Below are 23,766 nucleotides of genomic sequence, written 5' to 3'. Positions count from 1 at the left end.
TAAAGGGAGAGAGGGAAGGCTTCAAGCAAGCTATACAGGATCTAAGATGGCTGACACAGCATCAGTGAAGAAGCTGCAGTGGCAGATCCAGAAGCTGCTGCACACATTGTCTGAGGATCAGTTGCACTCACTTGCTGTACAGATTCAGGGAGATGCTGGTAAAGAAGTTCCCCAAGCTACAGGTTCAAGTGAGCAGGAGATCTGTGAGTACATCCTGGGACATTTACAGGGAGAAGCAGTGTGCAGCATGGAGGACAGTGGCAAGGCATATCTGCTTCAGATAAAAGAACTGGCTGAGTCCTTGCTAGGAGAAAGACACTCTGACACTCCACATGGAAGTGTGAACAGAGAGCACAGCACAATTCACACAAAGGACAGGACAGGGCAAATGGCAGAAAGTGGGTTTACATTAAAGGACTTAGCAGCTTACCTGCCAAGAAAGGAGTTTAAAATTTATGGTGGGAAAATTTCAGACTGGGACTCTGAACTTACATATAGCAGTGTATGTAGACAGATTGATGAAGGTATACAAGAAAGATACCCAGAGTCAGAAATCATCAGAACAGTGCTGAAAACTGTGAAACCAGGAACTTTTAAGGAGATGCTGGTAAACAAGGAGGTTTCTGCGCTCACATCTTCAGGACAGGAGCGGCACGGACTTGTTTCAGGAACTGATGAACGCTAAACAGCATGATAAAGAAACTCCGCAGCAGTTTGTGTATAGAATTATGGGACTAAAACAGAAAGTTTTGTGGTCTTCTCAACAAGTTGGTGCTGCAATTACTTATGACAAGAATTTGGTACAAGGAGTGTTTCTTCACACGTTAAATCAGGGGTTAAGTGAGAAATATAGTGACATTAGAAGGGAGATTAAGCCATATATTTCTGACTTATCTACAAGTGATGATGTGCTGCTAGAAATAGTTACCAAGCTAGCCAGAATAGAAGCAGAGAGGCAAGCCAGACTAAGTGACTACTACAAATGTCATCCAGACACAGGATGGAAGAGTATCCATACACCAGGCTGGTGACAATCAACCCTCTCTGGTAGAGTTGACAACACAAGTTGCTGCTCTCACAAAGAATGTACAATTGCTGCTACAGGCAGGGGCAATACAAAAGAATGAACATGGGCCGGTGAAGGTAGTGAATGACAGTGTTAAACCCAGGACTGTGCCTAAATGTAAGCAATGTGTGCGTGAGGGGAGAGAAAAATGTTGGCATTGTTTTAGGCTGGGTTCACACTTGAGCGTTTTACAGCGCGTTCAAACGCGCTGTAAAACGCTCAACACATGAAAACCAATGCTTCCCTATGGCCCTGGTTCTCACTTGAGCGTTTTACAGCACGTTTGAACGCGCTGAAAAACGCCCTACGCTCAAACAAGTTCTTGAGCTTCTTTGGGGCGTTTTGCCGCGCGTTTGTGGCCATAGGACACTGCAGTCAATGAGTCAAACGCGCGTTTACTATTGCAAAAAATGCGCATAAAAACGCGCGACAAAAACGCGCATTAAACGCGCATATCAAATACGCTCAGGTCTGAACCCAGCCTTAAATGTGGTCAGGAAGGTCACAGTGCACGTGGCTGCATGAAACAGAAAAGGTTCTCGGGAAACGAGGAATGGTCACAGGTGAGGGACAACCAGTGATCAGTTCTCAAGACAAGTCCCAGACAGTCACAAAACTCAGTGAAATGCCCCTCCAACCAAAGAGTGGGGACAGGAGAAAAGTAGCCCGGCTGATAGGGAATACATGCTTGCTTACTTGCAGTTTGTGTCTACAAAAGCACTTGTTGACACAGGGTCCCAAATAGGTATTGTGGCTGCAAGCTGGATAAAACAATACCAACAGCACGCTACAGTACAGCCTATTGGGAAATTGTTAGGAGAAAATGAATGCTTAACAATTAAAGCGGCAAATGGGTCTGTTATTCCTTATGATGGATGGGTTGAGCTTGAACTAAAAATTGAGAATAATAGAGAAAAGGTAACTATTGTTGTACCCATGTTAGTTAGCCAACATTGCCCCTTTACCCCAATTATGGGGTTTAATGCAATTGAAGAATTGATTAAAGAAAATGCTGACAATGGTAACTCTGATCAAAGTAGTGTCACCATACTATTAAGTGAGGCATTACATGTAAGTGTCACTACCAGAGCTTTGGGACGTTCTCACAGCTCTGTTTCTCCACCCCTGTGATGATGTCACTACTAGAGCTGGGAGGAGTTCTCACTGCTCTTTTTACTTTTGGTTTCCTTCCTCCCAGCTGTTCCGCATGCGCTTGATTTCCCTCTCTTTATATCACCCCTCCTCCTATTGTAGGGCGTGGATTATAGTTCTCATTTCAGTTGTAGCTCTTGCTTTAGTATCTTCACTTGTAGCTATCAGTTCACTGGACCTGTGTTCTGCTGCAGCAAGCACTCCAGATATTGCCAGCTGTCCTTGGATCCGTCTTCTCTGCGGCTGCAACACCTTCAGCTAAGTGTACAGACATTGTTGTGTTCCTGATTATTTTCTGACTGGATCTGAGGTGGCCACGGTTCCCTCCATATACTGAGTAGGGCACCGGTGGCCGTGCCCCTTCCACTATTGTAGGGGTTACAGTGGTCATCAGTCTTAGGCACGTGGGCATGCCTCGTTCCGCCATTTGGATCCGGGCATGTGCTTTAGCAGCATAGGGAGAGCTTTGAGGGTGGGACAGGGGTCACCCTTATCCTCCCTAGTTTGGGTCCGGTCCGTAGCTCTTTACTGTGTATACTATTGTTGCTCACATACAGCCGTGACATTATAATCCACCAAAACCGTCCTTTTTTGACATGGATCCGCTTTCTGGCCTGGTTGACCGCATGCAGGGTCTTTCTTTGGAAGTAGCGGATCTCCGTCAATCTATGACTCAGCTTCAAGCATTGGGCTCTGCTCCGGCTCATGGAGTCTGTTGCGAGCCAAAGGTCTCACTTCCGGAAACGTTCTCCGGGGGCAGTGAGAATTTTGTTCGCTTCAGAGAGGCATGCAAACTCCATTTTTGCTTGTGTCCCCACTCCTCTGGTAATCAGGAGCAGAGGGTGAGGATTGTCATCTCCCTGCTCAGGGGTAATGCTCAGACTTGGGCTTTTTCGCTGCCATCAGGGGATCCCTCCCTTCTATCCGTGGAAAGATTTTTTGTGGCCCTGGGGCAGATTTATGATGACCCGGATCGTGTTGCTCTGGCCGAATCTAACTTACGTGTTTTATGTCAGAACAAACTGTCTGCGGAGCTTTATTGTTCTGAATTTCGGAGATGGGCAGCTGATTCGGGTTGGAATGATGCTGCACTCCGGAGTCAGTTCTGTCATGGTCTCTCAGAGAGATTGAAAGATGCGTTTGCTTTCCATGAGAGACCAACGTCCTTAGAGTCTGCTATGTCATTGGCGGTACGCCTTGACAGGCGTCTAAGAGAAAGAAACGAGACCTCTCTGTCCAGCCATTGTCAGTCTAGGGGCAGTGGTGCGGACTCATTCAGTGTGCAGGGGCCTCATCCTGTCTCGCTCCCCTCTGAGGAGGAGCCCATGCAGCTAGGTCGACTTGCCCCTGATAAAAGAGGATTTAGTCCTCAGAGTATGGTGTGTTTTTGTTGTGGGGGCATAGGTCATTTGGCAAATGTTTGTCCGTCTAGGAGATTCTTGAACTGTACTAAGAGTGATAATAAGAGAAAAACCTCAAAAGGTAAATCATCAAACTCTGCTTCATCTGCTACTTTGGGCAAAGTTGATGTAGGAATTGATGCTTTTCCTCTGACATGCAGTTCCCGTTTTCTCCTGTCTGCCAGGGTGGCGCTAGAGAGCAAAGTCATTTCTTGTGAGATTTTTGTCGATAGTGGAGCGGCCGTCAATCTTATTGACACTCAATTTGTAGCCATGCATGGTTTTCAGGTTTGCACATTAGAAAAGGATATACCTGTTTTTGCCATTGACTCTGCTCCACTCTCACAGAGATCTCTGAAGGGCATTGTTCATAATATCCGGCTAGCTGTAGGTGACACTCATGTGGAGGATATATCTTGTTTTGTCCTTAACAGATTGCCTTCTCCTCTAGTTTTGGGGTTACCCTGGCTCACTAGACATAACCCCACTATTGATTGGCAAGGAAGGCAAATAAATGAGTGGAGTGACTTTTGTAGAGAGAATTGTCTCACAGCGACTTTTGCAGAGGTGTCTACTAAAACTGTGCCATCATTTCTCTCTGATTTCTCGGACGTGTTTTCCGAGAGCGGTGTTCAGGAGCTACCTCCTCACCGGGAGTTTGACTGTCCCATTAACCTCATTCCCGGCGCCAAGCTGCCAAAAGCACGCCTCTACAATCTCTCTCAACCGGAAAGAATCGCAATGCGAACTTATATCTCCGAGAGTCTCGAGAATGGGCATATTCGTCCCTCTAAGTCACCTGTGGCTGCGGGGTTTTTTTTTGTTAAAAAAAAAAGATGGCTCTCTGAGACCTTGCCTAGATTTTAGGGAGCTGAACCGTATCACGATTCGCGATCCCTATCCCCTTCCTCTGATCCCGGACCTCTTCAACCAAATTGTTGGGGCCAAGGTGTTTTCCAAATTGGATTTGAGAGGCGCGTACAACCTGGTCAGGGTCAGAGAGGGGGATGAATGGAAAACGGCCTTTAATACCCCTAACGGGCATTTCGAGGATCTCGTTATGCCTTTCGGCCTGATGAATGCTCCGGCCGTCTTTCAGCATTTTGTTAACAGTATTTTCTACCATTTAATGGGGAAATTTGTATTGGTGTATCTTGATGATATTTAGATTTTTTCCCCTGATGTTCAGACTCATCAGGATCATCTTTTTCAGGTTCTGCAGATTCTGCGGGAAAATAAATTGTACGCCAAGCTGGAGAAATGTCTTTTTTTTTTTTTCTCAAATCTTTATTTTAAAATTGACAATATCATCATCAATCAATAAGACAATTGCAGTGGTGTAAACATGAACATAAAAGTAAAAAATAGTAAAATAAAGTATAAAATAGTATACTCCATTCATTGATATAGCACACATATTTTGTCAGGTACAGTTAAGGTCATTACATACATTGCAAAAGAGACCACCGACGCCTCTCATATTATAGATATATGATAATCCAGCACTTTTGTGCCCTTGTGTCGTACATGGAATTGTGCATTATGACTCATGAGCAAAAAGGAGCCTCCCACTATCCCAACCTATTCTACTTCTGTCAGCTTCCTTGCACTCCAGGAAGAAAACAAAAAGAAAAGAAAAAGAAACAAAAAGAAAAAGAAACATTCACTCGCTAATCTCTCAGCCCCTATAATTCTTATACCAATCAGACCAACCCTCCCAGGCTAAAATAAATTTGTCGTGAGAGAGCGTCTCCCAACTGGTCAGTTCTTCTAACTGATAAATCTCTCTTACTTTGAACACCCATTCTCTCAGACTAGGAACCAATATTTTGGAATAAGTAGCTTTGCTGCTGCTATCAGCTGAGCAGGTAAAGAATTCTTGGCCAATTTAAAATGTCTATCAGGGATGTTAAGCAGGGCCACTAATGGATTGATGGGAGAACTGATCATGCATATCTTCTGAACCTCTGTTGACACTGAGTCCCAAAACTTTTTAATTTGAGGGCACGACCACCATATGTGATACATTGAACCCGTGGTTTCCCCACACCTCCAGCAATCGGCTGAACTTGACGAAGAAATGGAATGCAACTTATCTGGAGTCTTATACCATCTCGTGACTATTTTAAAAGCGTTCTCCTGAATCTTGATGCATCTAGAATAACCATGAGAATGAGCTAGTATTCTTTTAACAATATCATCATCCAAAGCTATTCCCAGATCTTTACCCCACTGTTCTACAAATGAAGGTGTAGAGTCTGAGCTAATCTCTAATATTTTATTATATAATGTCGAAATGACTCCTTTCCTGTGAATTGATTGATTCCATATTGCATCATACCACGTAGGTGTGTAGTTACTTGTGGAGTGTAACAAGTACCATTCACATACTTTCTGGAACTGCGAGTAATGGGTTGTAGCCCATGGGACGTGATTGAACTTCTCTCTCAATGTTTGAATAGAAGGGACTGTTCTGTTCTCTAGGATATCTCCAATCGCTCTATCACCTAATGATGCCCATAGCCCTGTATCATCTTGGAAATTGGGTTGATATAAATAAGGAATATAACCAATAGGGGTGAAGGGAGATATATAACTGTAGGGATGTAAATGTTTCCCCAATCTAAGCCAACTGTCCATCATACCCTTTAGTGAGCAGGGGATTTTTTTCCCCCGTAAGGACTTCTTATCTAGGTTCCATAATGCTGCTAAATTGCATGGCCCTAAAATCTTCCTAGCAATCTGACAACCCAATTTAGTACCTCGGGGGTTTGTTACCTCTGAGTGGAGTCTCATTTGTATTGCTCCGTAGTAACTGCTGATATCCGGCAATCCAAAGCCTCCCTTATGCCTGGGTAATGTCAGTCTCCGATATGCTAATCGGGGTCTCGCCTGATTCCAGATGAACGTGGAAAAAGTTTTCCTTACTTGCGCTAGATAGTTACTGGGTAGAGCTATAGGCAAAGTCTGCATCAAATACAAGAATTTCGGGAGAACATACGTTTTCAGTACATTCTTTCTCCCTAACCAAGTTAGAAAAGGGACTTTCAGCTCTTTTAATTGGGTTTTAATGTCCGTTAGTAACTTGGGATAGTTTTGCATAAACAGTTGATCAGGGTTTCTAGTTATATTTACTCCTAAGTAACATATACTATCTGGATGCCATTGAAATGGAAAATTGGCCTTAAGTTGAGCTATGGTAGTTTGGGAGATATTAATTCCCAAAGCTACACATTTGGATAGATTAATTTTAAAACTAGATAAACCCCCAAAAACTTCTAACTGTTTCAGTAAAGCTGGGAAAGCCTGTGATGGATTGGTCACCAATAGAAGCATATCATCAGCGAATGCTGCGACTTTATGGGTCTGAGAGCCAATGTTAAGCCCCTGTATATCCCTATCCTGTCTCACTGCTTGTAGGAAGGTCTCCAAACACAATATAAACAGGGTAGGCGACAACGGACAACCTTGTCGGGTTCCATTTCTTATTTCAAAATGGGGCGTGAGTTTTCCATTGATGCGTATCCTAGCCGTGGGGGAGGAGTACAGAGACAGCACAGCGGTCACAAAATGAGGAGGAAAGCCAAATCTATGTAAAGTGGCTTCCATGAACTTCCAATCTACTCTATCGAAAGCCTTTTCAGCATCTGTGCTTAGGAGAGTGAGCCCCTTCCCTTGCGACAGAGCGAATTGTTGAGCTTGTAGTACCCTGAATGTACTGTCTCTGCACTCTCTACCCCCTACAAACCCAGACTGATCCGAGGAAACCAATATCTTGAGCAAGGCCGCGACTCTGTGTGCCAGTATCTTAGCCCAGAGTTTGATATCTGCATTAAGCAGTGATATTGGCCTATAACTAGCGGGTAGGGCCGGATCCTTGCCTGGTTTAGGTAATACCGTAATATGCGCCTCAAGAGATTGTCTAGGCAAAGGTGTTCCTTGTAAAAGGGCATTGAAGAGGGTGACCAGATGGGGACCTAATATGGGAAAAAATTTCCTGTAATATGCTATTGTTAAACCATCTGGTCCCGGGCTCTTCCCTTTGGGAATAGTTTTTAGTACTTTCTCCACTTCATTTAATGTTATTGGCGCGGTCAACGCTTCTTTGTCCATTTCAGACAGCATGGGTAGTTTAAGATTATTCAAATAGGTTTTTATCTTATTACAGTTTTCTGCTGAAAACTCTCTTGCCTCATCTTTTCTTATGTTATACAAATCATGATAGAAACTCGTGAACACCTCAGACAGGGCTGGGACAAGGCCATTTGGTGCCCAGGGCGAAGATGGCAAACTGCGCCCCCCCCCCCCTTCCCGTTTTTAAGAAAGAATCAATGTTGTTTCAAAACAAGAATATACTTAAAGCAATAGAACAAAGGACTGTTGGACTTTGAAAGTCACAGACACTATAAAGTTCCCCCCCATCATCATGTGCCAGTATAAAGTCCCCCCCATCATCATGTGCCAGTTTTGTAATAAGCCCCCCCAATGTGCCAGTAACACTATTGTAAAAAAAAAACAAAAAAAAAACACTTATACTTACCTAAGTGTCAGCGATGCGATGCAGCCTCTTCCTGTGTCCCACGCTGTAATGTAAGGCTCAGGCGGCACGATGACGTCATTGCGCCGGCCTCTGATAGGCTGCCGGCCTAGTGCCTGCAGCCAGGGGCGTACATAAAAATCACTGGGCCCCATAGCAGGAATCTAAATTGGGCCCCCATTCCCCTTTTATAGCCCCTCCCTTTGTTCCATGAACTATTCTTGCTGCTGCGTTTTATAATTTATGCCATCAGGGCCGGAATGGGATTACAAAACAGCCCTGGCACACAAAAGAGGTATAATAGATGCAGATGTATATTATATACAGCAGTGTACAGTTATGTGAGGTACGCGGTATAATAGATGCAGTGTGTACAGGTATATAGTATATTCCCTAGTGTTCTGATATGTGAGGTACAGGGTATAATAGATGCAGTGTGTACAGGTATATAGTATATACAGCAGTGTACTGATATGTAAGGTACGGGGTATAATATATGCAGTGTATACAGTATATACAGTAGTGTAATATGTGAGGTACGAGGTATAATAGATGCAGTGTGTACAGGTATATAGTAAATACAGCAGTGTATTGACACCTCGTACCTCACATATCAGTACACTGCTGTATATACTATATATCTGTACACACTGCATCTATTATACCTCGTACCTCACATATATAGTATATACAGAAGTGTACTGATATCTGTACACACAGCATCTATTATACCTCATACCTCACATATCAGTGCACTGCGGTATATACTATATATCTGTACATATTGCATGTATAATACTGTGTAATATATGCAGTGTGTGTGCATGTATGTGTGTGTATATATATATATATATATATATATACAGAGCAGTGTATTGATGTGACACATAGAAGGTATAATACTGTAGATGCAGTGTTTATAGAAATATGTGGTCAGTTATGCATTATAGTCACTGTGAGGTACATGAGGTTGTGGTCACTGTAACTGTCTGAAGTAGTATACATGAGTGAGCAATGAGTAAAAACAGGGCATGGAGGGGGGGGGGGGGTAAATGATGAAAAGTGGAGGACCTCCTCTTACCTCTCCATTCCAGTCTGTATGGATCAATGCAGAGCTGCTTGTGAACTTTTAATACTTGCTGTTAGGGGTTGAAGGACCTGTGATGATGTCATCACAGGTCCTGGCAGATGTACCTTTGAAACCTAGGAACTACACCATTTTTGGTGCAGTTCCTTTGCTAGATTCTGCAGGACCTGTGATGTTGAAGATGATGTCATCACAGGTCCTGGCAGATGCACTGTTCTAACCTGGGAACTACACTTTACACTGTGCAGTTCCCTTACAGGACCTGTGATGACATCATCAAAGGTCCTTTAGCTTTAGAAAGGTAAACAGGAGTAATTAGGGGGCGGGGCCTCTCCTCCACTTCGGTGCCTGCCTGCAGCCTATCAGAGGAAAGGGAAGGGACACGCCTCTCCCTCCCCTGCACCTCCGCTGGCACAGACAGTTTACAATGGAGATGAGCGCAATGGAAGCGCTCATCTCCCTGTGCCCGGCGGCGGCTGCTCACTTGGGGGGGGGGGGGGTCATTTTAGTTGGGGGGGCACAGCATGATGTAGGGGGGGCCGTGGCCGCCTCTGGCCCCCCCCTGGCGACGCCACTGCTGCTGGCACTTCACCTGCGCCCCCCTCCTGTCCGCAAATGGTAGCGCCCAGGGCACCCGCTTCTTCGGCCCCTGCCTTGTACCGGCCCTGACCTCAGATATTTCCTTGTCATCTGTAGTAAGGGTACCATCTGCTGTTTTCATCTGTTTAATAAATGACTGCTCTGCTCTCTTTTTGATCATTGCTGAGAGTATTTTGCTACCCCTATTCCCATGCACGTAATGTTTTTGTTTGATTCTTAGATACGCATTAGCGGATCGTATATTAAGTAGGGATTTCAAATCTTGTCTAAGGGTTACTAGTGCATCAAAGTCTTCCACTGCCAATGACCTTTTATGTGATTTTTCTAGCTGAGAGATCCTGGACAATAAGTCCACTACCTGTTGCGTGCGTTCTCTCTTGAGATGCGCACCTAAAGCAATAAATTCACCTCTAATCACCGCCTTATGCGCTTCCCAGACGATCGCGGGTGTCGTCTCCTGATTTGCATTTATCTCAAAATAATCTCTCAGTTTGTTCGAGATACCGTCAACTTGTGCTTTTTTATCTAGCAGCGTGTGGTTCAACCTCCACGACCACTCTCTCCCAACTACCTCCGGAAGCGCAATGACACAGTGCATCATGGCATGGTCAGAGATCGTTATGCTGTCAATATTTGCTGACTTGACTAGGGTTAGTTGCTGTTCAGGAATAAACAGATAATCAAGTCTTTGATATGATTTGTGAGGATTTGAGTAAAAGGTATAATCCCTTTTGTCTCCGTGCAATGAACGCCATACGTCCACAACGTGTAGGTCATTCATATGCGTTTTCAGAGCTTTAAGAGCCCTGAACGAGACAGCCGATCTCTTTGATGAAGAATCTAATAGTGGGTTTAAGGTTAAGTTCAGGTCGCCTCCTATCAATATCCACCCAAAAGAGAAAGCAGCAATCTTGTCCAGAATCTCCAACAGCCAACTCACTGGTTTCACATTAGGTGCATATAAATTGCATAATGTAATTTTTATGTGTCCTATCTCACAGTTCACTAGTATGAACCTGCCCTCTGGGTCTATCAGCTGGGAATGAAACGTGAAAGGTAATCCCTTTTTCAGCCCTATACTAACTCCTTTGGAAGCTGGTTTATCTGAGCATGCATGATACCAATGGAGAAACGAAGAACTACTCAAGTTGGGTATACCCCTGGACGTAAAATGAGTCTCCTGTAACATTATTATGTCAATTTTAGCATTTTTTATTATTCGGAACGTACGACTCCTTTTGACAGGGCCATTACATCCATGTACGTTAAAAGTAGCTATATTAAATGCTAATGGCGCCATTTTATCTTTGTATTCGGAATTATGCGGCTAAATTGCAGTGCATGTGACCTGTGTGACCTAGAATGGAGCAAAACAGTAAACACTTGAAAAAGGTTAACCAACAATAAACCAAATAGGAACTTCATGACCATTCCAATAACTGCCTTGTCCAAGGCGTAATTCCTTTCGGTGGTTGGGGGGGGGGGGGTGATCAGTTGACACTAGTATATCCTGATCGGCCTAGTTCCCCTCTCAGCCCAATTTGTATGGCTACATGTCAGTAGCGATGAACCACTTCGTATCTATCCTCCAACCCTCACAAACTTCCTGAATCAGACCCAGCCCAAAGAAGTAAAGTTAGCTTATACTTATAAGACATTTTACCTGGCCTCAATAACATCATAAAGCCTAGTAAGTGTATACCGGAATACTGAACTAGCACATAACGGTAAAGTGATATATCTGCATAATGGTTGTTCAAGCTAGAGAATGAACAGCAAGACCGCGAGTAAGGCAAAGGCAAATAAAGCAAATAAAGCAAATAAAGCAAACCAGCAGCTTTCTAACTCATGGTCCAGTGTCCATTCCTCTGGTCACCGCCTTCTTGTTTCGGCCTGTTCTCTGTTGCTTTGGTTTTGACCACGGCGATAATTTTGGTAAGGGGGGTAACTCTTCCTCAGATGCCACAGGTAACCATGATGGAACTTCAACAGGCGATATGTCCGTCATTTCCCAAAACGGTATCAGATCTGCCGGAGTGCGGACTGTAAAACGACGGTTCCCTGCAGATATCAATATGCCAAAAGGGAATAACCATCGGTATGGGATCTTTGAGGAACGTAGGAGGTCTGTCAGCGGTTTTAGTAGCCTTCTTTTCTGCAGTGTGGAGGCCGCCAAATCTTGGAAGATCTGTATACTCCTCCCTTGTAGTGTTAACTCTCCTTTTTCCCGCGCCTTGAGCAGTATATCTTCTGTATCCCTGTAGCTAAGTAAACCACAAATGATGTCTCTGGGATTTTCAGAGTGTCCCGGCTTGGGCCTCAGCGCCCTATGAACTCTCTCAATTGCAATGCCCTTGGCTCGTTCTGAGCCCAGTACAGAAGTGAATAGCGTGTCCATAACTACGAACAAATTCTCACTGGCGTCTGCTTCAGGGAGCCCCCTGATTCTTATGTTACGCCTTCTGTTCCTGTTTTCCTGGTCCTCCATCTGGAGTAGCAGGTTGTTCATGGCTCTAGTGTGTGAGCCTAATGAGCTTTTGACTGCCGTATTAAAGACAACTATGGTGTCTTGGGCTTGCTCAAGGGATTCCACTCTGTCCCCAATATGGCGTACCTCTTCCTTTATGGTAGTTAGATCGGCCGCGATTGGAGCCAGGGCCTTTTGCAGAGCACTCTCCAAAAAGTCTCTGGTGAGAGCCGCCGGGTCTCCCCCTGCGTGCGATCTGCTCACCTCACACGCTTCGTCCCGTGCTGCTGCTCCACAAGCGTCTCCGGCCGCCTCTTCCTCCTCGCTGCGCTTCGGCGCCATTTTGCTTGTGCGTGCTGGTGTCTGAGGAGCCGGTTTTTGGAGATACTTCTCCATTTCTGTACGCTGCGGAATTTCTCCCCTCTGCTCTCCGGTGATTCTGTATGACTCCTTCGGCTGAATCTTCATCTTTTCATTCCGGTGGTGCTTAGAAAAGTGCTGAGACGGGATCTAGTGGCAGGAGCTCTGTTCTCAAGCTGCCGCCATCGAGCTCGGTCAGGCCACGCCCCTGGAGAAATGTCTTTTTATGGTATCGGAGATTCAATTTCTGGGTTTTCTCCTCTCTGCTTCTGGTTTTCGCATGGATCCGGAGAAGGTCCGTGCTGTACTTGAGTGGGAGCTTCCTGAGAATCAGAAGGCATTGATGCGCTTTCTGGGTTTTGCGAACTATTACAGAAAGTTCATTTTGAATTATTCCTCTGTTGTCAAACCCCTCACTGACATGACAAAAAAGGGGGCGGATTTTTCCTCTTGGTCGGAGGAGGCGCTTGCAGCCTTTTCTAAGATTAAAAGGACTCTGTCACCACTTTCTAACCCCCCCTTTTAAAAGTATTGTTATCTCCATGGCGCCCCTGTGATTACAAAGGTGTTGTTAGAAGATAAATTCGCCGTCTCCTTTTGATAAAAAGAGCTTTTATCTAACCTGTCAATCTTCTTGATAAGGTGCCCAGGGCGTTTCTGTTGGTCTCAAGCTGCCGCCCGCCGCCGCCGCCGTTGGTGCCCAGCTCCTCCCCTGATGCTTTCAGCGCCGCCTGAATGTAATGAAATACGCCTCCGGCTCTCGCTCAGTGCCCCCTCCTCCTTTTCAAAGATCCCGCGCGTGCGCACAGGCCTGTGCCTGATGCGCCCGTGCGGACATTTACAATCAGCCTCATTGAGCGAAGTGCGCATGCGCGCACTTCGCTCAACCTCCTCATCAGACGGGCACTGCAGCCAGCCACAGCCTGGCTGGCTGCAGTGCTCGTCTGATGAGGAGGTTGAGCGAAGTGCGCGCATGCGCACTTCGCTCAATGAGGCTGATTGTAAATGTCCGCACGGGCGCATCAGGCACAGGCCTGTGCGCACGCGCGGGATCTTTGAAAAGGAGGAGGGGGCACTGAGCGAGAGCCGGAGGCGTATTTCATTACATTCAGGCGGCGCTGGAAGCATCAGGGGAGGAGCTGGGCACCAACGGCGGCGGCGGCGGGCGGCAGCTTGAGACCAACAGAAACGCCCTGGGCACCTTATCAAGAAGATTGACAGGTTAGATAAAAGCTCTTTGTAATCACAGGGGCGCCATGGAGATAACAATACTTTTAAAAGGGGGGGTTAGAAAGTGGTGACAGAGTCCCTTTAAAGAGAGTTTTGCATCTGCTCCCGTCTTGGTGCATCCCGATGTTTCCTTACCTTTTATTGTTGAGGTGGATGCTTCCGAGGTGGGTGTGGGTGCGGTTTTGTCCCAGGGCCCTTCTCCTGCCAAATGGCGACCCTGTGCCTTTTTCTCTAAAAAACTCTCCCCGGCAGAGAGAAACTATGATGTGGGAGATAGGGAGTTGTTGGCATCAAGTTGGCTTTCGAGGAATGGCGCCATTGGTTGGAGGGGGCCAGGCACCCTATCACCGTTTTTACCGACCATAAGAATCTGGCATACTTGGAGTCGGCCAGGCGTATGAATCCGAGACAGGCCAGATGGTCTCTGTTCTTCTCCAGATTCAATTTTGTTGTTACATTCCGACCTGGGATAAAAAATGTGAAGGCTGATGCTCTCTCTCGCTGTTTTCCGGGAGGAGGAAACTCCGAGGACCCGGGTCCCATTTTGGCGGAGGGGGTAGTTGTTTCTGCTCTATATTCTGATTTGGAGGCCGAGGTCCAGGCTGCCCAGACTGAGGCACCTGCCCGTTGTCCTTCTGGGAAGTTGTTCGTGCCTCCTGAGCTACGTCACAAACTCTTTAAGGAGCATCATGATACGGTTCTTGCTGGTCACCCCGGGAGTAGAGCCACGGTAGATCTCATTGCTCGGAGATTTTGGTGGCCGGCTCTTCGTAAGTCGGTGGAGGGTTTTGTGACTGCTTGTGAGACGTGCGCTCGCGCTAAGGTCCCTCGTTCACGGCCTTCAGGTTCCCTTCTCCCGTTACCCATACCTTCCCGTCCTTGGACACACCTGTCCATGGACTTTATCACGGATCTTCCTCGTTCCTCGGGGAAGTCGGTGATCCTGGTGGTGGTGGACCGTTTTAGCAAGATGGCTCATTTTGTACCTTTCCCTGGTTTACCCAATGCTAAAACGTTGGCGCAAGCTTTTGTCGACCATATTGTTAAATTGCACGGCATCCCCTCTGATATTGTTTCCGATAGAGGCACGCAGTTTGTGTCCAGGTTCTGGAAGGCTTTCTGTTCTCGCCTGGGGGTTCGGCTGTCCTTCTCTTCTGCTTTTCACCCGCAGTCGAATGGTCAGACTGAGCGCCTCAATCAGAATCTGGAGACATATTTGCGCTGTTTTGTGGCAGAGAACCAGGAGGATTGGTGTTCATTTCTCCCTCTTGCTGAGTTTGCTCTGAACAACCGTCGTCAGGAATCTTCTGATAAGTCACCATTCTTTGGTGCATATGGGTTCCATCCGCAGTTTGGGACATTCTCGGGAGGGGCTCTTTCTGGTTTACCTGAGGAGGAGAGATTTTCCTCGTCTTTGTCTACCATTTGGCAAAAGATTCAGAGTAATCTTAAAAAGATGAGTGAGAGGTATAGGCATGTGGCTGATAAGAGACGTGTGCCTGGTCCGGACCTGAATGTGGGTGATCTGGTGTGGTTGTCTACAAGAAACATTAAACTGAAGGTTCCCTCCTGGAAATTGGGTCCCAAGTTTATTGGGCCTTATAAAATCTTGTCAGTCATCAATCCTGTTTCCTTCCGTCTGGATCTTCCACGGGTTTGGAAGATACATAATGTATTTCATAGATCTCTCTTAAAACCATATGTCCAGCCCACGGTACCCTCCTCTTTGCCTCCTCCTCCGATTTTGGTTGATGGCAATCTGGAGTTTGAGGTTTCCAGAATTGTGGACTCTCGCATTGTCCGTGGTTCTCTTCAGTACCTCGTTCATTGGAAGGGTTATGGTCCTGAGGAGAGGATGTGGGTTCCGGTGTCGGACATTAAAGCCACTCGCCTCATCAGGGCATTTCATAGGGCTCATCCTGAGAACGTGGGTCCTGGGTGTCCGGAGTCCACCCGTAGAGGGGGGGGTACTGTCACTACCAGAGCTTTGGGACGTTCTCACAGCTCTGTTTCTCCACCCCTGTGATGATGTCACTACTAGAGCTGGGAGGAGTTCTCACTGCTCTGTTTACTTTTGGTTTCCTTCCTCCCAGCTGTTCCGCATGCGCTTGATTTCCCTCTCTTTATATCACCCCTCCTCCTATTGTAGGGCGTGGATTATAGTTCTCATTTCAGTTGTAGCTCTTGCTTTAGTATCTTCACTTGTAGCTATCAGTTCACTGGACCTGTGTTCTGCTGCAGCAAGCACTCCGGATATTGCCAGCTGTCCTTGGATCCGTCTTCTCTGCGGCTGCAACACCTTCAGCTAAGTGTACAGACATTGTTGTGTTCCTGATTATTTTCTGACTGGATCTGAGGTGGCCACGGTTCCCTCCATATACTGAGTAGGGCACCGGTGGCCGTGCCCCTTCCACTATTGTAGGGGTTACAGTGGTCATCAGTCTTAGGCACGTGGGCATGCCTCGTTCCGCCATTTGGATCCGGGCATGTGCTTTAGCAGCATAGGGAGAGCTTTGAGGGTCGGACAGGGGTCACCCTTTATCCTCCCTAGTTTGGGTCCGGTCAGTAGCTCTTTACTGTGTATACTATTGTTGCTCACATACAGCTGTGACAGTAAGAAAATGTAAAGCAAATGCTTTGGTGGGTCTCGTATTGTCACCCATGAGTAAAGATAATGAGTTGGTACGTAGCATATATACAGGTAGTCAAAGCATTAGGGTCCTGAAAGGGAAATCATGTGAGATTCAGTGTAATGTTGGTCCCTGGCCTGGCGAGGAAACAGTGCTGTTTGAGCCACTATTGCCCAGTCAATGTCTTGAGGGTCTGGAAGCATTCCCTACACTTGTGAAGATACACAGAGGACGAACAAAAGAGATAAAGATTCCCGTTCAGAACACCACTAAACATACTGTATACATTCAACCAAGGACTGTATTAGGCATGATCTACCCAATTATGGAAGAGATCCCTGTGGATGAGATTAAACCTGCAAAACAAACGACACAAAAAAAAAAATAGGAATACAATATCCATGATGCAAGCAAATGCCCAAAGCTTACAAGGCGAGAAATGGAATCCGCCAGTAGATCTACAGCATCTTACTGAAGAGGAGCAGACACTTGCTAGGCAGATGTTGTGGGAGGAGGCTGACATTTTTGCAAAAGAGGAGGAAGACATTGGGTGTATTCCTAATCTGAATCTGCAGATCAATTTAACAGACAAGATACCAGTGCAGAAGTCCTACAATTCCATACCAAAACCCTTATATCAGGAAGTAAAAGATTATATACAGAAGCTAATGAAGAGGGGGTGGATACGCAAGTCAAAATCATCTTACTCCTCACCTGTGGTATGTGTACGGAAAAAAGATGGCAGCTTGAGACTGTGCATTGACTTCAGAGAATTAAATAAGAAGACTGTACCTGATAGGCATCCCCTACCACGATCTCAAGATCTCCTAGATAATCTGAGTGGATTCTCATGGTTCTCTATTTTGGATCTGGGAAGTGCTTACCATCAAGGGTTTATCTCCAAAGAATCAAGGCACATGACAGCATTCAGTACACCATGGGGGCTACATAAATGGGTGAGGATCCCTTTTGGCTTGATGAATGCCCCAGCAGCATTCCAAAGGTGTATGGAAGAGACCCTGGAAGGTCTGAGAGATGAATGTTGCTCACCCTATCTTGATGACGTTCTGTGTTATTCTAAGACTTTTCCAGAATATATTGAAAGTTTAAGAAAGATTTTTCAGAGAATGCGTGCATATGGGATTAAGCTGAGACCAAATAAGTGTGAACTTTTCAAAAGAGAAGTGAGGTTTCTAGAAGACTTGTGTCGGGCAATGGGATTCGACTGGACCCAAAAGATACAGAAGCAATTCAAGCAGTCAGAGAGAAAACACCAAGGACAGTGGGAGATGTGAGAAAACTACTGGGGTTCTTGAGTTAGTACCGCTGTTTTATACAAAACTTCTCCCGAATTGCGAAACCTCTATATGACTTGCTGCAGACAAAGAAAGAATCCAAGAAAACAGGTAGAAATAATTTAGCGAAGGAGAGGCTGCATGTAAAGGCAGGAAGAACACAACAGTTACCCTCAGGAACCTCAGTTCAATGGACAGCAAAGCATCAGGAAACTGTTGACAAGATAATAGCGTTGCTAACCAAACCCCCAATTCTTGCTCATCCAGACTTTAACCTGCCATTTATTTTGCATACTGACGCATCACAGGACGGGTTGGGTGCAGTGCTGTACCAACATCAGGAGAATAAACTACGTATTATTGGGTTTGGTTCACGGACACTGACACCCACCGAGAAAAATTATCACCTGCACTCAGGTAAACTGGAATTCTTAGCCTTGAAGTGGGCCATTTGTGATAAGTTCCGGGACTATCTGTACTATGCTTCCACTTTCACTGTTTTTACCGACAATAACCCCCTGACCTATGTCCTCAGCTCAGCAAGACTAAATAGCGTGGAACACCGATGGGTAGGGGAGTTTGCTGATTTCTGTTTTGATATTAAATATCGACCAGGGAAGAAAAATGCAGATGTTGATACTCTGTCAAGGATGCCATTGAATACAGCCGAAGATGAAGATGAATTTACAAAGGTGATTCCATCACAGACTATCTCTGCTATATGGAAAGGAAGCAATGCAAGGGTTGATGAAGCAGATCTTTGGGCCATGTCACTAGCCCTAGAACCAGAAGTTGAAGAAAAATTTTGAGCTATTGATCCTCAGGAAATTATTACAAAGGACAAGCTCAGCACTGCTCAGTCAGAAGACAAAGCTATTCGAGTGGTGATGGATCTAAAACTGAAGAAGGACATACCCTCAAAGGAAGACAAAACGGACCTGGGAAGGAGAGGGAAACAACTCATACATGATTGGGGCAAACTGAGTGTGAAAGATGACATTTTACTACGGCAAAACAAAATAGTGGTTCCAGAGAAACTAACCCCAATAGTGTTGAAACACTTACACAATGACATGGGCCACTGTGGAGCAGATAAAGTGATGCAGCTTGCAAGAGAAAGATTTTACTGGCCTTTCATGCAGAAAGAGATAACAGATTATGTCACTAAAAGATGTAGCTGTCTCAAACAGAAGCATCCAACAGTACCAGACCGGGCACCTCTGGGTGCTATTAAAACAAGTGCTCCCTTTGAACTTGTCTCAGTAGATTTCCTTCACCTGGATAAGAGCAGAGGTGGCTATGAATACATACTGGTAGTCATGGACCATTTCACCCGTTTTGCCCAGGCATATGCTACTCGCAACAAAGCGGGAAAAACAGCTGCAGAGAAGATTTTTGACAATTTCATCCCTGTATTTGGATATCCTGAAAAATTACATCACGATCAAGGCAAGGAATTTGAGAACCACCTCTTTAGAAGGTTGAGACAGTTGTCAGGAATAGCCCATTCTAGGACTACACCGTACCACCCACAAGGCAACCCAGTTGAGAGACTGAACAGAACACTTTTGCAAATGCTTCGGACGTTAGAAGAAGAAAAGAAAACTCAGTGGAAAGAGTATCTCCCACACATAGTCCATGCATATAACTGTACCAGGCATGATGCAACTGGCTACGCCCCTCACTACCTGCTATATGGTAGGACACCTCGTCTACCAATAGATCTTATATTTGACCTGGATAATGGAAACGGAGCAGCTTCACCTCAAGACTATGCTGAGAAATGGGCTTTGAAAATGAAGGAAGCGTATAGAATTGCATCTGAGACCAGCCAAAAGTCATCTCAAAAGGGGAAAAAGTACTATGACAGGCATGTCAAAGGAGTCGCTCTTCAGTCTGGTGATTGTGTTCTTGTAAGAAATTTGTCAGAGCGGGGAGGGCCAGGGAAACTCCGCACTTACTGGGAAAAAGATGTATACAGGGTAGTTGAACAGATAGGGCCAGAACATATTTATAAAGTTGAATCAGAGAAAGGCAATAAACTAACAAGAGTGATTCATCGCAATTTGTTGCTTCCTGTCAGAGATTTACCTCTGGAAAACAAACCAAAAAAATCAGGGAAGAGGATTCACACCAGACCAGTAGCTAGACCTGAAGTAAACAGCAATGCAGAAAGCACAGACTCAGATTCCTCAGATGAAGGGTATTACTACTGTCCTGAACTGTTTCAATACAGTGAGCAAGGTATCACTCCTCAACTACGAGCTGAGGCTGAAGAATTTCATCCTAGGGATCGCAATGCCTCACAACAACAGCGGAAAAATCACAGCATGCTTGAGGAAAATGTTCAAGACCTGCCTGTAGAACTTGCAGAAGAACAACTGGAAAGCCATCGCTCATTAGATGAGGAAGTACAAGACTTGCCCATAGACTTTACAGAAGGGTCTGTAGCACCATCCTCACAACAAGTAGATTCACGGTGTGACAAGGATGCAGTTATACCAAATGTCCCTGAAGAACAGAGACATGACAGTCCTCCACGACAATCAGACTATTCCCAGAGAACAAGAAAACCAAAGAAGATATTCACATATGAGACCCTGGGAAAACCATCTTTTCAAAAGTGGAATGTTCATGCAGATGTGATCGAACAGCACTGTGATTCCCCAGAGATAGAGGGGCCCATCTATATACCCTCATGTTCATACTTTTTGCCAGCAACATATGCCGATTGCGATGATCTGAACTATGATTGATTCCATGCATAAATGTCAGGAGACACTTATTAAAAAAACAGGGGGAGTGTGTAACAAGGTTAAATTCAGACTTCCCAACAGCACAAAAACATAAGACTGTCACTAGAGGGAGCTCTAACATGATTACACTGGTTGAGGAGAGTTAGGGCCTGATGCTCATATTAAAGTTGGACATCAACTGAGCCACATGTCTGTGTCTCTCCTCTGTTAAAACAGGTTAGTGTTATAACTATAGATGGAATATAATTGTTGTTATGTTAACCTATAGGGTTGCCTATTTTCTCTTCTGTATATTATTACAAGATATGATATTAAAGTTGGACATCAACTGAGCCACATGTCTGTGTCTCTCCTCTGTTAAAACAGACTCTGTTGGCTGCATTGTGGCACTAGTCTGCACTACCACCACGAACGCGGGTAACACGTACTACAGATCACCGAGGTGAGAGAGGGGACGGAGCTAGCGTCCAGCGTCAGACGCACTCCATGTGCACACTGAATACATTCAGCTCGATTCCTGAGAAGATTGCACTCGCTGCTCCTCAGGATGGAGCCCATCATCAACCTCCTACAGGGGTCACCTGTAATACTCCACATGTCTCATTATCCCGACTGGAAGAGACAGAGGTGAAGTTTGCTTTACTCTCCCCAACATTTCTGATGGACTCTTCTCTTATTTGTACTGACGTTTAGTGGGTTTTCAGTTTTTTTCTTATTGGAATGCAATCTCTGAGCTGCAGGGGTTAATTCTTCTACAGGAGCTCTCCGCCCTCTTATGTACATTCTTCCTATTTAAGCTTTCGGTTCCTGCTCCTCCGTACCACAATGGCGTCTGCTGATCTGAGGGCCGAGCTGGACTGCTCCATCTGCCTGAGCTTCTATACAGATCCCGTATCCCTGAGATGTGGACACAACTTCTGCCGCTCGTGTATTGTGAGTGCGCTGGATGCGCAGGAGGCAGCTGGAGTGTATTCCTGTCCTGACTGCAGAGCAGAATATCTGGAGCGTCCGGCCCTGGAGAAGAACAGGAAGCTGGGGAACATAGTGGAGCGTTTCTTATCTGCTCAGCCTGATATGGAGGAGACCAGGATCTTCTGTACTTACTGTACTAAGTCTCCTGTATCGGCTGTGAGGACATGTCTGCAGTGTGAAGCCTCGTTCTGTGGAGAACACTTGAGTAGACACAGTAAGTCATCAGAACATACTTTGGTTGAACCCACTGCTACCCCGAAGGAAAGAAAATGCTCCACACACGAGGAGGTGCTGAAATACTATTGTCCTATAGACGCCGCCTGTATCTGTGTGTCCTGCTGTCTGGTCGGCAAGCACAGGGGACATGACGTGGAGCTGCTGGACGTGGCCTCTGAGAAGGAGAAAGAGAAACTGAGGAAATATCTGGAGGAACTAAACCCACAAAAAGCTAAAATTCAGACGAAACTTCAGAATCTGCAGGATCGTCAGAGGAATATCCAGGAGAAGGCCTCTGATAAGAGGAAGAAGGTCAGGAAGTTATTTATGGACATTAAGGAACAACTGGAAATGGCAGAAAAGAAAGCGCTGAGCGAGATCTCCAGGCAGGAGGAGAAGATTGTGTCCCAGATATCTGATCTGATCAAGAAGCTGGAAATAGAGGAGGACGAGCTGTCCAGGAAGATGCGTCACGTGGAGGAGATGTGTCATGTCACCGACCCAATAAGACTACTACAAGAAGGTGACATTACAGTATGTGGTCATGGAGATGATGAGGACACAGATGGTGGAGAGGGCAGGTCTGAGGATGATCTGGATGAGGTTCTGATCTCACTGACCTTACAACGATCTATGAGGGATATTGTCACCAATGTCAAATCAGAGCTCGGGCTCCATGTTCCAGACATATTGCTGGATAAGGACACTGCTCATAGATATGTGAAGATATCAGAAGATCTGAAAACAGCAACAGGAACAGAAGAACAGAACAGACCAGAATCACCAGGAAGGTTCCTGAATTATGTCGAGGTGTTAAGCAAATGTGGCCTCTCCTCAGGAAGACATTACTGGGAGGTAGAGTGGAACCAGAAAGGAGGATGTGACATCGGACTGTCCTATCCCAGTATAGAAAGGAAAGGACGGCAGTCTAGTATTGGACTTAATGATAAATCTTGGTGTTTGTATATGTCTGGTGCAGGATGTGCAGCGTATCACCGCTCAGTCAGATCCCCCCTCAGTGTAGATACATGTCCTAGATTTGGGGTCTTCTTAGACTATGAGGCCGGGCGTTTGTCCTTCTATCAGCTGTGTGACCCCATCAGACACTTACACACCTTCACCGCCTCCTTCTCTCAACCCCTACATGTTGTCTTCTGTGTGTGGGATGGAGCCTCTGTTAGAATAATAAGCTGAGGCCGATGCGTCCACGTCCCGTTATAATCTCCGCCTATAAGTCACTATATAGCGCTGTATGGGCGGAGCCTCCGATCACACAATGTATATGGCGGCTCTATGGGGGGGTTACTGTACGATTATTTTATGTTCCTTGGAGATCAGATCCAGAATCGATGCTTGAGACAAATGAAAAGTTACGTCGTCTGCACACGAGTTCGGGTGAACGCACATTAGATCCGCAGCGTATCCGCACCAATACCTGCAATGTGGGATTACGGTTTTTGGTGCAGATAAGATGCGGTTTTCCACTGAAAAGGGTGAAATCCGCAGCTAAAACCACAAACCTAACTGACAGGCCGCAGATCTGGGAATCCGCACGGAAATAATCGGCGAAGTGTACGGGATCGGGGTAATCTCATACACTTTGCTGGTGCTGTAGTTGTTTACGTTTTTTTCACATGGGAATTTGCGTGGAAAGACTGAGCGTATTCCGCAGCGTGCGCAGATGGCCTTCGAGTACAAGCGCACGGTGCGTATTACCTGCTGGTTTTCCAGAGTGAAATAATACCGCCTAAGCAGATGGGATTCTCAGTATCTCATCTACACGGAGCGGAAGTTTCCTGCGGAGCGGATCCGGAGATCTGCGGCCGGTGGATTGTCCGTGCGGATTTCTCCCTTTACAATGCAGAGGGGGAGATCTGGGGAAATCCGTGTCAGGATCTGCAGGTAACAGGTGTGGATCCTGGAGCGGAGATACACCGCCGAGTGCACGTACCTCATGGGGGCATCATTAACCCTTCCCCGTCCTCCACTGATGTCGCT

General features: G+C 45.8%; 1 protein-coding gene across 1 annotated transcript; it reads left to right on the top strand.

Moving 5' to 3' along the window:
* The first annotated feature begins 21,369 nt into the window (after positions 1 to 21,369).
* Positions 21,370 to 23,314, top strand: LOC121007565 (E3 ubiquitin/ISG15 ligase TRIM25-like). Its single transcript, XM_040439593.1, has one exon. It carries the CDS (start codon positions 21,406 to 21,408, stop codon positions 22,960 to 22,962), a length of 1,557 nt encoding a protein of 518 aa, XP_040295527.1. The 5' UTR covers positions 21,370 to 21,405; the 3' UTR covers positions 22,963 to 23,314.
* Positions 23,315 to 23,766: the final 452 nt, after the last annotated feature.

Source organism: Bufo bufo, chromosome 7, assembly GCF_905171765.1.
Source record: "Bufo bufo chromosome 7, aBufBuf1.1, whole genome shotgun sequence".
NCBI classification, from domain to species: domain Eukaryota; kingdom Metazoa; phylum Chordata; class Amphibia; order Anura; family Bufonidae; genus Bufo; species Bufo bufo.
Note: the sequence above shows the minus strand (reverse complement) of the source record. Positions and strands in the feature narration are given on the sequence as shown.